This window comes from Nerophis ophidion, linkage group LG27 (assembly GCF_033978795.1).
Source record: "Nerophis ophidion isolate RoL-2023_Sa linkage group LG27, RoL_Noph_v1.0, whole genome shotgun sequence".
NCBI lineage: Eukaryota > Metazoa > Chordata > Actinopteri > Syngnathiformes > Syngnathidae > Nerophis > Nerophis ophidion.
In genome coordinates, this window is record NC_084637.1 from 13,765,478 (window position 1) to 13,781,036 (window position 15,559).

General features: G+C 40.5%; 1 protein-coding gene across 1 annotated transcript in view; it reads left to right on the plus strand.

The window, feature by feature from the left end:
• Nucleotides 1-14,990, plus strand: part of LOC133544058 (neural cell adhesion molecule 2-like) — a 744,172-nt gene extending 729,182 nt beyond the window's left edge. The window contains exon 18 of the mRNA XM_061889087.1: nt 8,832-14,990. Within this exon, the coding sequence (XP_061745071.1) occupies nt 8,832-8,946 (115 nt within the window). The 3' untranslated portion in view covers nt 8,947-14,990. The remainder of the gene's footprint in view (nt 1-8,831) is intronic.
• The last annotated feature ends 569 nt before the right edge of the window (nt 14,991-15,559 follow it).

The window sequence follows — 15,559 nt, forward strand, 5'->3', positions numbered from 1 at the left end:
AGGTGAGTTTTGTTGATGTTGACTTATGTGCTAATTAGACATATTTGGTTGCGGCCTTGACTGCTAGCTAATCGATGCTAACATGCTACGCTAATCGATGCTAACACGCTATTTACCGGTGGTGCTAAGGCAGACATGGCACAGAGATGTATGGATAACCTGCAGATGCATTTGCAACTATGAAGTCAACGAATTCACAAAGGTGAGTTTTGTTGATGTTGACTGCCAGCTAATCGATGCTAACATGCTACGCTAATCGATGCTAACATGCTATTTACCGGCGGTGCTACAGCAGACATGGCACAGAGATGTATGGATAACCTGCAGATGCATTTGCAACTATATTACGTTTCCTTCCACCCACATTTAATGCGAAAAAAACACTTACCAATCGACGGATTTAAGTTGCTCCACTGTCACAAGATGCGAAAGTCCTGATCGTTTGGTCCACACATTTTACCGGCGATGCTAACGCAGCTATTCAACCATGCTATGGCTATGAATAGCGTCAATAGCTATTCGCTCAATAGCTTCAGTTTCTTCTTCAATACTTTCATAATCCAATCATCTGTTTCAATACATGCGTAATCTGTTGAATCGCTTAAACCGCTGAAATCCGAGTCTGAATCCGAGCTAATGTTGCTATATCTTGCTGTGGTATCTGCCATTGTTTGTTTACATTGGCAGCACTGTATGACGTCACAGGGAAATGGATAGTCGCATATCCATACCCTCCAGCTGGACCCCGACTTAAACAAGTTGAAAAACTTATTCGGGTGTTACCATTTAATGGTCAATTGTACGGAATATCTACTGAACTGTGCAATCTACTCATAAAAGTATCAATCAATCAATCAAAAAAGCATCGCAAATAGCGAAAATCGAGCACTTTGAAGCTTTTTTTAGGGATATTCCGGGACCGGTACAATTTTGAAAAAAAACTTCAATAAATACAACAAGCCACTGGGAACTGATTTTTATTGTTTTCAACCCTTTTGAAATTGTGATAATGTTCCCCTTTAAGCGATTCAACAGATTACGCATGTATTGAAACGGATGGTTGGAGTGTGGAGGCAGATAGCGAAAACGAAATTAAAGAAGAAACTGATGCTATTGAGCGAATAGCTATTGAAACTATTCGGCGATCGCCTTCTAACCAACGATGGCATCTTTTGACCACTGGAGCAACTTAAATCTGTCGATTGGTAAGTGTTTGTTTGGCATTAAATGTTCGTGGAGGGAAAGGCTGGATGCAAATATAGCTACGAATGTACATACAGCTAGCCTAAATAGCATGTTAGCATCGATTAGTTTGCAGTCATGCCGTGACCCAATATGACTGATTAGCACATAAGTCAATAACATCAACAAAACTCACCTTTGTGATTTTGTTGACTTTATCGTTGTAAATGCATCTGCTTTTAGTGTCGCAGGATATCCACACATTTTTGCCATTTCTGCCATGTTAGCGTCGATTAGCATGCAGTGCTAATCGATGCACACTCCACGTAAGACAACTTGAATCCGTCCCTGATCGTGTTGTTACACCCTCCGACAACACACCGACGAGGCATGATGTCTCCAAGGTACGGAAAACAGTCGAAAAAACGGAAAATAACAGAGCTGATTTGACTTGGTGTGTGTAATGTGTTTGAGAAAATGGTGGATTGCTTCCCGTTGTAACGTCACGGGTGGAAGGTCATCGCTCCGACAGCAAACAATTGAAAGGAGTTTAAATCGCCAAATTCACCCTTTTAGAGTTCGGAAATCGGTTAAAAAAACAAATGGTCTTTTTTCTGCAACATCAAGGTATATATTGATGCTTACATAGGTCTGGTGATAATGTTCCCCTTTAAAAACAAGAAAAATAAATACAAATATAAGGGGTATTTTATTTGAACCAACCAAAATTATCTGCCAATAGAACAAGGGCAGCACGGTGGGTTAGGGGTTAGTGCATATGCCTCACAATACAAAGGTCCTGAGTTGTCCTGGGTTCAATCCCGGGCTCGGGATCTTACTTTATACTTTATTTTCCTACACTGGGAAACATGGTGGGGAAGGGGTTAGTGCGTCTGCCTCACAATACAAAGGTCTAGGGTTCGATCCTGTGCTAGGGATCTTTCTGCGTGGAGTTTGCATGTTTCACCCCGTGACTGCGTGGGTTCCCTCCGGGTATTCCGGCCTCCTCCAACCTCCAAAAACATGCACCTGGGGATAGGTTGATTGGCGACACTAATATGTGTGAATGTGAGTGTGAATGTTGTCTGTCTATCTGTGTTGGCCCTGCGATGAGGTGGTGACTTGTCCAGGGTGTACTCCACCTTCCGCCCGAATGCAGCTGATAGGCTCCAGCGACCCCGAACGGGACAAGCGGTAGAAAATGGATGGATGGATAGACAGGAAAATTTGGCTTGTCAAGACTTTCCAAAACAATTAAAATTAGCTTACCTCAATGAACCCAAAAATACCTTAAAATAAGTATAATCTCACTAATAAGTGCACTTTTCTTGGTAGGAAAAATAATTAAAACTTTTTTGCTCAATATGTCGAAAAATATATCAGTTGATATTTTAGTTTTAAGCATGTTTTACTCAATATAGGTCATACAATTTCAGCTAATATCTTACTGAGATCATTTAGGACCAAAACCCTTATAACAAATAAAACACTAACATAAAATCTGCTTAGGGAGAAGAATTATCTTATCCGACAGAAAATAAGCAAATATCACCATTTTTTGAAATATTTAATCATACTTAGATTTCCGTTTTTGCAGTGCACGGTACGATAACTTAAAAATAAAGACGACTCCAGATGGTTTTCTTTGTTTAAAAATAAAACAAGCACATTCTGGAAATGTACAAATCACACCTTTTAAAACATCCCTGGATGTCGTTCTGACAGTAATTTTTCATTTGTGTACAAATGTTAGGGTCTTTTCTTAAAGGGGAACTGCACCTTTTTTTGAACTTCGCCTATTCACAATCGTTGAAAGAGACCAGACGATGGATGGTTTTTTTTGCATTCAAAATATTAAATAAATGCAATCAAAAGTCTCTACCATCCATGCCTGATTTATGATCTGGCCATTTCCGAATCTTTAAGTAGTCAAAGTGTACCAACTTGTCAGGATACCTATTCAGACTTCTTCTGTCAGAATACCTATTCAGACTTCTTCTGTCCAGGTGAGATGCCTGATTTATGATCTGGCCATTTCCGAATCCTTAAGTAGTCAAAGTGTACCAACTTGTCAGAATACTTACTCAGACTTCTTCTGTCCAGGTGAGATGCATGATTTATGATCTACAATCAATTTACAGGGAGCGAGGAAGCAGCAGACCACTCGATGATATAAACATAGCGAGCTATTAATATTTAATTTGCGTTAGCACTCATGATAACATAATTAATAACACTTGGTTAATATTCAAGTCACGAAATATAAATGGAATATTGTTGCCGCTTTTTGGATGTTTTTTTTATTGGATTTTATGGGCGAAATAGAGATGCTCTCATTGACTTTTAGTTACGTTTATCTACGAGTTAAAATCTGTCGTCATGTCTTTCATAATGATTCTGAACCAGGGGTGTCAAACTCGTTTTAAATGGGGGGGGCACATGGAAATAAAAATCTACTCCCAAGTGGCCGGACTGGTAAAATTACGGCACGATAACTTCAAAATAAAGACAACTTCAGATTGTTTTCTTTGTTCAAAAATAGAATGAGTAGATTCTGAAAATGTACAAATCATAATTCTGTTGGTTTTTTTTTTTTTTACACTTACATGTTGCGGTTAAAAGTATTCTATCTTTACTTGTTGTTATTTGTGCTTTCTGAATAAATTATGTGATAATGTTCATCAGTCAACTCATTGGTGTGAATTTTCAATCCATCAAGATAAAAAAATAATATCAAAATCAAATTACAGGATGTGTTGGCCCTGCGATAAGGTGGCAACTTGTCCAGGGTGTACGCCACCTTCCGCCCAAATGCAGCTCAGATAGGCTCCAGCACCCTCCGTGACCCCGAAAGGGACAAGCGGAAGGAAATGGATGGAAGGAAATCATAGGATGTTATTTATGTAGTTTGCTCATTTTCCTTGACTTGTACACTTACATCATGTGGTGTATTTTGTTTTTACATATGTAGCATAATCTACAAAGATAGAAAGAATTGCTATTGTGACATCTAGTGGACACATTTAGAACAGCAGATTCTTTCAATAAAGAATTTCAGCTCATTTGTATACTTATCAAACTGTATGTTTGAGACCCCTGTTGTGAGCGATAGGCAAAATTCCAACAAAAAATAAGCAGTTCCCCTTTTAAGCTAGTTTTACTAATACAAGAGAGTGTTATTATGTGAATAATCATGATAAATCCAAATTCCAAAATGTGATTAATCTGATTTAAAAAAAATAATAATCGTGGTGAAAATACTTTAAACTCCAAGCAAATGGGATTCATTTTGTGATCATTTAGAGCAGTGTTGTTCACCCTTTTTTGAGCAAAGGCACATTGAAAAAATGCAGAAAACAATAAAAACTAAAACTCAGCAGCTGATCCTGACAGTAAAAAGTTGTTCTGGCAATTGTTGGATGTGAAGTCAAACCATAACCAAGCATGCATCACTATAGCTCTTGTCTCAAAGTAGGTGTACTGTCCCCACCTGTCAGATCACGCCGTGACTTACTTGGAGTTTTTTGCTGTTTTCCTGTGTGTAGTGTTTTAGTTCTTGTCTTTTGGTGGCTTTTCCTGTTTTGTTGGTATTTTCCTGTCGAAGTTTAATTTCTTCCCTGAGCACTATCCCCCGCATCTGCTTTGCTTTAGCAATCAAGAATATTCCAGTTGTTTTTATCCTTCTTCGTGGGGACATTGTTGATTGTCATGTCATGTTCGGATGTACTTTGTGGACGCCTTCTCTGCTCCACAGTAAGTCTTTGATGTCGTCCAGCATTCTGTTTTTGTTTCCTTTGTAGCCAGTTCAGTTTTAGTTTCGTTCTGCATAGCCCTACCTAACCTTTTTTAAGACAACTCAGGTTTTGTTTTTTTGTTTTTTAAGCATTAGACACCTTTTTACCTGCACCCTGCCTCCCGCTGTCGTCTCCATATTGTGGTCACATCAAAGCAATTAGCTACCTGCCACCTACTGATACTGATCAGCACCTCTAAGTCCGAGTCCATGGTTCTGGCCCGGGTTGGGGAGGAGACCCTGCCTCAAGTGGAGGAGTTCAAGTCACTCGGAGTCTTTCTACGAGGGAGGGAAGAGTGGATCGTGAGATCGACAGGTGGATCGGTGCGGCGTCTTCAGTAATGCGGACGCTGTATCGATCCGTTGTGGTGAAGAAGGAGCAGAGCCAGAAGGCAAAGCTCTCAATTTACCGGTCGATCTACGTTCCCATCCTCACCTATGGTCATGAGCTTTAGGTCATGACCGAAAGGACGACATCACGAGTACAAGCGGCCGAAATGAGTTTCCTACGCCGGGTGGTGGGGCTCTCCCTTAGAGATAGGGTGAGAAGCTCCGCCATCCGGCAGGAACTCAAAATAGAGCCGCTGCTCCTCCACATCGAGAGGAGTCAGATGAGGTGGTTCGGGCATCTGGTCAGGATGCCACCCGAACGCCTCCCTAGGGAGGTGTTTAGGGCACGTCCAGCCGATAGGAGGCCACGGGGAAGACCCAGGACACGTTGGGAAGACTATGTCTACCGGCTGGCCTGGGAACGCCTCGGGATCCCCAGGGAAAAGCTGGACAAAGTGGCTGGGGAGAGTAGAGTCTGGGCTTCCCTGCTTAGGCTGCTACCCCCGCAACCCGACCTGGGCTAAGCGGAAGAAGATGGATGGCACCTACTGATATGGAAGAGTATTACACGCTTACTCTGCCGAGCTTTAGACAGCACAGACAATCAAAAACGGCACATTATAATTACTGGTTTGCAAAAAATATTTTTTAACCCAATTAGGTGAAATAACATAATCTCCCACGGCAGACTGGTTGAAAAACACTGACTTAGAGCAGTGGTTCTCAACCTTTTTTCAGTGGCGTACCCCATGTGAACATTTTTTTAGTTCAAGTACCCCCTAATCAGAGCAAAGCATTTTTGGTTGAGAAAAAGAGATAAAGAAGTAAAATACAGCACTTTGTCATCAGTTTCTGATTTATTACATTGTATAACAGTGCAAAATATTGCTCATTTGTAGTGGTCTTTCTTAAACTATTTGGAAAAAAAGATATAGAATAACTAAAAACTTGTTGAAAAATAAACAAGTGATTCAATTATAAATAAAGATTTCTACACATAGATAGATAGCACTTTGTTGATTCCTTCAGGAAAATTTGAATTCCAGCAGCAGTGTACAGAGTTAACATCAATTTAAAAAGGTAAATAATGGGGGTTTAAATGGAAACAAAAAAGAGAAATATTACAATAACAATAAAAATAAAAAGCAACAATGGAAATAAAAATATAACAGTAAAATAGGAATATAACAAGATAAACTAGGCAGTAGTGACCATGTTATGAAAACGTATTGCACTGTTATTTTTTTGCATCCCCTGTCATCCTAGTACCCCTCACCCCCCTCCGCAGAGAGGAGTTGTACAGTCTAATAGCATATGGGACAAATGAGTTTTTTAGTCTATTACTCCTGCAATTGGGATGAAGCAGTCTAGAACTGAACAAGCTCCTCTGGCTACTGATAACGCTATGCAGAGGGTGACTGGCATCATCCAGGATGCTCACTAGTTCGTCAACAGTCCTCTTCTCTGCCACCGTCACCAGTGAGTCCAGTTTCATTCCGATCGTAGAACCGACCCGCCTGATCAGTTTCTCCAGTCTGGAGCTGTCCTTCTTAGATGTACTGGCAACCACAGACTGGTAGTACATCCACAGGAGTTTTCTACAAATGTTGAAGGAGCGCAGCCTCCTGAGGAAGTACAGCCTGCTCTGTCCTTTCTTGTACTGGTGGTCCGTGTTAACATTCCAGTCCAACTTATTGTCCACCGAAACGCCGAGGTACTTGAATGAGTCCACAGTCTGTATCTCAACTACCTCGATCACAATAGGTTGTCAATGACCAGCTCCTTGGTCTTTGACGGATTGTAAGTAATCATCAACTTAAAGTCCCCTCTTTGGGGATTGTAATATAGAGATCCATCTGGATTCATGAACTTAATTCTAAAAATGTCTTCACAAAAAAAGAAATCTTTAACATCAGTATTTATGGTACATGTCCACAAACTTTGTGGGTTCTTCCGAGGATGTTGTAGTCGTAATGATTTGTGCAGTCCTTTGAGACATTTGTGATTTGGGGCTATATAAATAAACATTGATTGATTGATTGACAAAAAATCTATCCGTCAACACTGAATATTGCATTGTTGCATTTCTTTTCACAGTTGATGAACTTACATTCATATTTTGTTGAAGTATTATTCAATAGATATATTTATAAAGGACTTTCGAATTGTTGCTATTTTTGGAATATTTAAAAAAAAATCTCACGTACCCCTTGGCATACCTTCAAGTACCCCCCATGATTATAGAGGGGCAGGGGCTCAAAGTCAGAAAAGGGCAGGACATTTTTTTTTGGTCCTTTACACAATATGGAAATTAATGTAAAATTAAATTTGCTAATAGGAAGCTAATTACTTAGCTTCATGTCCTTTGTAGGTAAAAGTGATTGCCATTTCTTTTGTGTCAACAAATTATTGTCATAATGAGTTAATTCACATTATCATAAGCTTGGAAGACATGAAAAGCAACACAACACTGGATTATTATTAGGCTATTTATTGTTAAAGATAAGCACTTTAATATTGAACATTGAACAGTGCAACATGAACTTTGAAAAAAAAATAAAAAAAATGGAAAAAAATTCAATGTGAAAATCTGTCCTTCTTCCCTTAACTTGATGAAAACACCATCAAGTTGTAACTTTTGGTCTTTCTCGCTTAATGCTCAGACTAAACAACTGAAACGCAATACAACTTTATATCTAAACCTCTACTGTGAGAGAAATGTGATCCGCTGTAAACACAGTGCATTTTATTTAGAACATTAACCCGGTGTTTTATTTGTCCCGCACGATCCGCTCTGCTCTGTGCTCAATTGATGCGCCGTGCTCCGACGTCCGGCAAAAACAGAAGCTGACACATTGAATAATAGAATAATACAGCGTTTTTTCTGAAATACGACCCATGTTAGATGCTGAATAAGTGGACGGCGACTAGACCATAACTCACAGGTTCAAGTTGGCTCTCTCTCCTCTCACTTACTCACTCACTCGCCCTCTCTCTCTCATTCTGGCGGAAGCTCAGACTCAAACAACCCGGTATTACAAGAAAACGTGGAGTTTTTGTACCGCTGTTTTTTTTGTTTTGTTTTGTTTTTTTACATCCCTAACAGGAATTTATTAATGTTTAGGCAGAGGGCACTTTTTAAGACGAGGCAAAAAAGGGTAGGACTCAAGCACCCATAGGGCCCTATGTGTGCAGGTGCCAGCCCCCAGGGGTACGCGTACCCCCATTTGAGAACCACTGACTTAAAAGACACAAGATGATAAACCTTGTCGCTTTGAATGTTTTGCTTTCATACACCCAATCAGACAGAAATAAGAATATGAATATTGTGCTTCCACTTCTTTAATATCACTGCTGCTTTCTCATTTCATCCAACCGCTTTTCCTCATCGTCGTTACGCGAGCGCTTCCTGTCTGTGACTCATGCAACCCCCCCCCCCCAGCCCACGTTCCTCAAATCATTTCCCGTCTTTCCATCAAGCCGCGGCGGAGCTCTCACGTGCACGCTGTCCCTTCTCGCACCGCAGGAAACTGCCGCTGAAGGAAGAAAATGGCAAAGAGTCTCTCAAGCCGGATACGATTGAAATCAAATTGCACGGCGACCGCAGCATCCACACAAAGCCGGACGACAGCAAAGCGTAAACGGGGGAGGGGGGGACGTCGGTCCTCGGTCCTCTCGCCCACCACCACCACCACCACCACCACGCCCCCACCCCCGACCCAACAAGAACATTCGGAATCACGAGACCAAAACCCCGGACACTGGAACATAACGGAGAGATTTTCTTGCTCATACAAAGGGGGGGGGCATATGTAAATAAACAGTGGAAGCGCGGACATCGGGCTCATGTTCAACAACGATTGTATGTTATTTTTCTTGTGTCCGCTTATGATTCACACTATTTTTATGTCCATGCAGGAAAAGTAATAACTCCGCCGAGGGCCCCCTGCTGACCTTTCACCGTCGCCCCTTGTAGCAGAAAGCTCGCGGTTCCAATGATGTCAATCCCTGTTTTTTTTTTTTTTTATTAGCCGGGACCTTTAAAGAGAGAATTCAGCCAAAATGATTAATCCATTGTTTCTTTTGAGTTCCCAAGGGGGAGGAAAAACAGCGATAATAATAAAAAATAAAAAAAATAAAAAAGTTCAGTTCACTGTTGGAAAAAAAAAAGCTTTTTCTACAATATTGACAATGAAAATTGTTGCTGTGTCTCAAAAACTTTTTGAAAGACCTTGAATGTTTTCATCCGTCAAAGCAGTTTGTTGGTAGAACTGAAAGCGAGGAATTTGGGGGGATAACTTTGATGTCTTTCGGGGAAATGTATTTTCTTTGTCGGTCGGCTCGCTTACATGGTCATGTGTTGTACATAAGTGGAGAGAAAAAAAAAAACGTATTTTGCAGAGCTTTTATGTAAATATACCCTAAAGGATGTGACTTTTTTTTTTCCATAAGGCACGTTCATCTTCTTTTGCTATGTTTTATTTGGTGCAAAGGGTTATTGTCAGTCATGGCATCATTTTTGTTCATTTCCTTTAAAGCAGGGCTAAGTAACCGGTGGCCAAATCCGACCCTCAAGTTCAGTTCCAAACATAAATGACTCAAATGTCACTAACACACTCTCTTGATATATCTGTTGCTCCTGAAAATGAATCCGGCAGTTATTTCCTATTACCGTATTTTTCGGGCTATAAGTCGCAATTTTTTTCATAGTTTGGCCGGTGACGTTATAACTGTAGAAAGATCGAGGGCGAGTTATTGGTTTCTTATGTGGGTTTATTGTTAGGCAGTTTCATTAACGTCCTCCCAGCACGGTAACAACACACAACAACAGCAGTCACGTTTTCGTCTACCATAAAGCAGTTTGTTTGCCGTAAACAGCAATGTTGTGACACTCTTGAACAGGACAATACTGCCATCTGCTGTACATGCATATGGTTAGAAAAATAGTGACAGAGAATAGAACAAGGATGGACAATTCAACCCTTAACTCAACAAGGAGTAGATGAGTTTTATGTGTGTGTATATGTGTAAATAAATGAACACTGAAATTCAAGTATTTCTTATATACATATATATATATATACATAGCTAGAATTCACTGACAGACAAGTATTTCATATATATATGTATATGAAATACTCGACTTGGTGAATTCTAGCTGTAAATATACTCCTCCTCTCTTAACCACGCCCCCAACTACGCCCCCCTGACCCCCCACCTCCCAAAACCGGAGGTCTCAAGGTTGGCAAGTATGCTCAGGAGCGACTTTTGTGTAAAATTATTAACACATTACCTTAAAATATCAAATGATAATATTTAGCTCATTCACGTAAGAGACTAGACGTATAAGATGTCATGGGATTTAGCGATTAGGAGTGACAGATTGTTTGGTAAACGTATAGCATGTTCTATATGTTATAGTTATTTGAATGATTCTTACCATAATATGTTACATTAACATACCAGGCACTCCATTGGTTATTTATGCGTCATATAACGTACACTTATTCAGCGTGTTGTTCACTGTTCTTTATTTATTTTAAATTGCCTTTCAAATGTCTATTCTTGGTGTTGGGTTTTATCAAATAAATTCCTCCAAAAAATGCGACTTATACTCCAGTGCGACTTATATGTTTTTTTTTTATCCTTCTTTATTATGCATTTTTGGCAGGTACGACTTATACTCCGGAAAAATACGGTATGTCAATTAGTTTTTGAGTAACTGATAGATCACTAACTGTACTTGCAATGCCCCCTTTCTATCGCCAGACTTGATATGCCACCCCCTCTTGGTGTGATATACATCTACGGCTGGGGTTATTTTGCGGCCCCCACCTTAATATGAAAGTTTAATGTTAGTGCGGCCCGTGAGTTTTATATGAAAGGCACTTGACAACGTTGTGTTTATTGGGTTCAAAATGGCTCTTTCAACGTTCTGGGTTGCCTACCCCTGCATTAGTGGAAAAGTGGCAAATGAGTGGAAGCGACATAGACGTTACCATGGAGATGAGGGTTTTGTCCGTCAGTAATAACAGTCCTCGGTAACCCGGACCAATTCAAACCGTTATTTTTATTTTATTTTTTTATTGTTTTATTTGCATTGCCTCACACAATGAACGCTATATATATTTTTATATGACGGCGGATAACACTCCGGGAGCCGCCACTTTTTTGCTTTCGCTATCCCGGTATTTTCCCGGCTGTTATCCGCCGGCCGCCGTGTTTCTCTAGTGAGGAAAAGAGGAACGACACACATTGGAAACTTTACACAAACAGTTGCTCAAAATCCTTGACCTAAAACCACACCATCACCATCACTGTTTAGTTCTCCAAAAATATAGATTGTTAAACTTAGTTAACATTCAAAGATTAGCATCAATAAAGTATGTCTGATTCTGATTCTGATCAATAGGAATGGCCCATCGAATCTTAAATAACACTGCACCAGCGCCACTTAAGCATTTTGTCCAGTTTACATCTGCTGTGACAACTAGAAACATACAAGCCTCCACCAGAGGGCAGTGTAGCATACCCAGATGTAAAACATCTTTTGGGGCGGTATAGCTCGGTTAGTAGAGTGGCCGTGCCAGCAACTTGAGGGTTGCGGATTCAATCCTCGCTTCCGTCATCCTAATCACTGCTGTTGTGTCCTTGGGCAAGACACTTTACCCACCTGCTCCCAGTGCCACCCACACTGGTTTGAATGTAACTTAGATATGGGGTTTCACTATGTAAAGCGCTTTGAGTCACTAGAGAAAAAGCGCTATTTAAAAAATATAATTCAATTCAATTCATTGCGGAAATAACATTATTCTCTGTGCGTCTGCTAAATAGAAATATATTCCACAGCCCCAAACGTGTCTTTTTCAAAGCCTGCAGTGAAGAGAAAAGTTTTTGACTAGCAAAGACAATTCCAGGAAAAAGTGGGAGATGCAATATTTCTTTGTTGAGCACATATGGGTTGAAAATGATTTGCAAATCAGTGTACAGTTGTGATCAAAATTATTCAACCCCCACACAATGTTGGTGTTTTAGCAAGTTGGACATTTATTCCGTATTTTGTTTATAGTCATATCAAATAAAGATGTGTCAAATAGACAAATGCAACTTAAATTGTAACACTGTATTTTACAAAATACCAAAAAAGGACATTTTTCTTAATATCTCATTGACAAAAGTATTCAACCCCCTAGTTACATGCAACTTTAGTACTTAGTAGAACACCCTTTGGCAGTAATGACATCCTTCAAAGGTGATACATAACCGGACACAAGCTTCTTGCAACCATCTACAGGTATTTTAGCCCATTCCTCTTGGGCAAAGGCCTCCAGTTCATTCATATTCTTGGGCTTGCGTGCTACAACTGCCTTCTTCAAGTCGCACCACAGCTTTTCTATAGGATTTAGGTCTGGCGACTGTGAAGGCCACTCCAGAGTCTTCCAGCCCTTCTTCTGCAACCACTCTGATGTTGATTTGGAGGTACGCTTGGGATCGTTGTCCTGTTGGAAGGTCCAACGTCTCCCAAGCCTCAGCTTCGTCACTGACTTCATGACATTTGCAGCTAATATATCCTGCTAGGAAATAGAATTCATAATGCCTTGAACGCGCTGGAGATTCCCGGTAATTGAGGCAGAGAAACAGCCCCAGAGCATGATTGACCCCCCACCATGCTTAACAATAGGCAAGGTGTTCTTCTCTTTGTAAGCTTCATTTTTTCTCCTCCAGACATAACGTTGACTCATAGGCCCAAAGAGTTCCAGTTTTGTCTCATCACTCCGTAGAACAGTTTCCCAAAACCTTTGGGGTTTGTCCAGATGATTTTTGGCATACTGGAGTGTATTTTCCTTGTGCCTGGTAGTCAGAAGTGGGGTGGGCCTGGGAGTTCTGGCATGGAGGCCTTCATCTCGTAGTGGCCGCCTTATTGTCTGGGACGAAACCTGCGTTCCCCCCTCTGCAATGTCCTGTTGTAGTTCCTCAGCTGTTAGCCGGGGGTTTTTCACCACCGTACGCTTCAAATACCGGACAGCAGTTGCACATGGCCTCCTCTTTCTACCACGCCCAGGTAGTGTTTCCACTGTGCCTTTAGCTTTAAACTTGCAAATTATGCTCCCAACTGTGTCTCTTGGAATGTGTAATGGCTTTGCTATTTTCTTATATCCATATCCTTTCTTATGAAGAGAAATTACCTCCTCTCTTGACTTCTTTGACCACTCCCTGGACTTCACCATGTTGCAAATACACCATTGACCATCTACAAGAAGCTGAGCGTCACAGTCTTTTTCAATCAGTTTAATTGTTGCTCGTTATGGTTCTAATCACATCTACAGGTGTTTTCAACACCTGTTGAAAAGACCTTATTCAAATTCTGTTCTTAAGAGTTATGATCTTCAAGGGGTTGAATAATTTTGTCGATGAGATATTAAGAGAAATGACACTGTTTGGTATGTTACAAAATATAATGTTGTAATACAAGTTGCATTTGTCTATTTAATGCATCTTTATTTGATATGACTATAAACAAAAAACGGAATAAATGTCTAACTTGCTAAAACACCAAAATTGTGTAGGGGTTGAATAATTTTTATCACAACTGTATTTCCCGACTCATATGGAAACAGGGTTTGTAAAGAAGGGATGGTTTGAATGATTCTGACTGAAGGGGAAGGGTATTGAACTATCCACTGCAGTATTTTGCATGAGGGATTTTTTTTTTTATATCTGTAACTCTGACAAAAGAAATATACCAAAAACAAATGTCCACAATAGAAGATGTTGGTTCTCAAAATAATAGCGACGCTTCTTAACGTCCCGGCGATGTGAACCCTCGAGGGATTTATCCGAATAGCCCTGCTTTAAAGCCTAAAACTACATAACGTTGAGTTGTTTCATTCCTGATGAGTCAGACACACTTCTGGATTGCAATTTAACCGCTTTTTGCCACCAATCTTCTCCTGGAAATGTGCTGAACTCAAAGCAGAACATCGGTCCAACCTGAGGCAGATGTGATGACTACTGAATGCTGGCATTATGTTTCAATCTGTGTGTGAGTGGGTGAGTGGGTGGACGAGTACTTATCATGCATTAGGTTGCATGTGGATCTTTTGAATGCATCTGCATGAGCGGTGACCACTTTTTCACAGCAAGAGCGTCCCGGGTTTCAAAAACATGAATTAGTGGGCTGCTCAGATGTCTCTGGTTTTTATTTCGATGTCCATGATTATGGCCTCCCATGAATGTGAGTAGGTGATTATGCACTTGCGTCTCCCACTGCGATTCCGACACCTCCCCTGACTGATTTTCGTCTCAGACCTGATGTACCGTACTCTCATCACACCGATGGTCTCGCCGCGGAGGGCTCCCCGCTGCAGATCACAATGACTATACAAGCGAGAGCGTGGCGTTACAATTTGTACATGTTCTTTTGTATTTGACCAAGTCGGGGGGAAAAAACAAGCCCTCTTCCTCCCTCCACCACCTATCCAAAGGGGGTCGAAGAAGGTGTGTGATCTCAGTGTACAGTGTGTGTCCTCTTTGCCTCCACCCTTTCGGACCTTTCTTGCTGAGTGTGCTTTGTGCAGGAAGTGGGAATATTGATGTCTCTCTGTGTGTACCTGTGCAACACTTGTGACTCCTGTCATTTGCCGCTGTAAATAAACATGTCCTGGTAGAAGAGACAGTGTTTCAAGATCTGACTCTCTCTGTTTTGCTCCACGGTACACTGATGTACAGTAGGCACTGAAAATGAGGCATGATATCCTGAAAACACATATTTTTTTTGCAGAAACATGCTTTCGGAATAACTAGTTTGGTGGTATGGACAGGAAAAACGTAACTTAATGGCCTACTGAAACCCACTACTACCGACCAGGCAGTCTGATAGTTTGTATATCAATGATGAAATATTAACATTGCAACACATGCCAATACTGAAAAAAGTTGCTCCAAAGGCACCATTTGGAGGGCCTTGGTCAAAGCTTTCACTAATTTCTTAGAAACAACTGAAACTGTCTTGGCTAGGGGTGTCCCAATAAAAAATGTTTCACTTCTTGAAGCCATGTGCATTGGCCAATACGATAATGATCCGTTATATCGGCAGGAAACATACAAACTTTTATAATTATGTATTCTTGAATGTTATAAAAGGTTTAATCAAGTTAAGATACTCAAACAGAGAACAAAGTTTGGTATGAAAAGCACTAATTTATTTATTACTCCCCATCTGGAATTGACTTATGCTGTCTTTAAGTTAAAGTA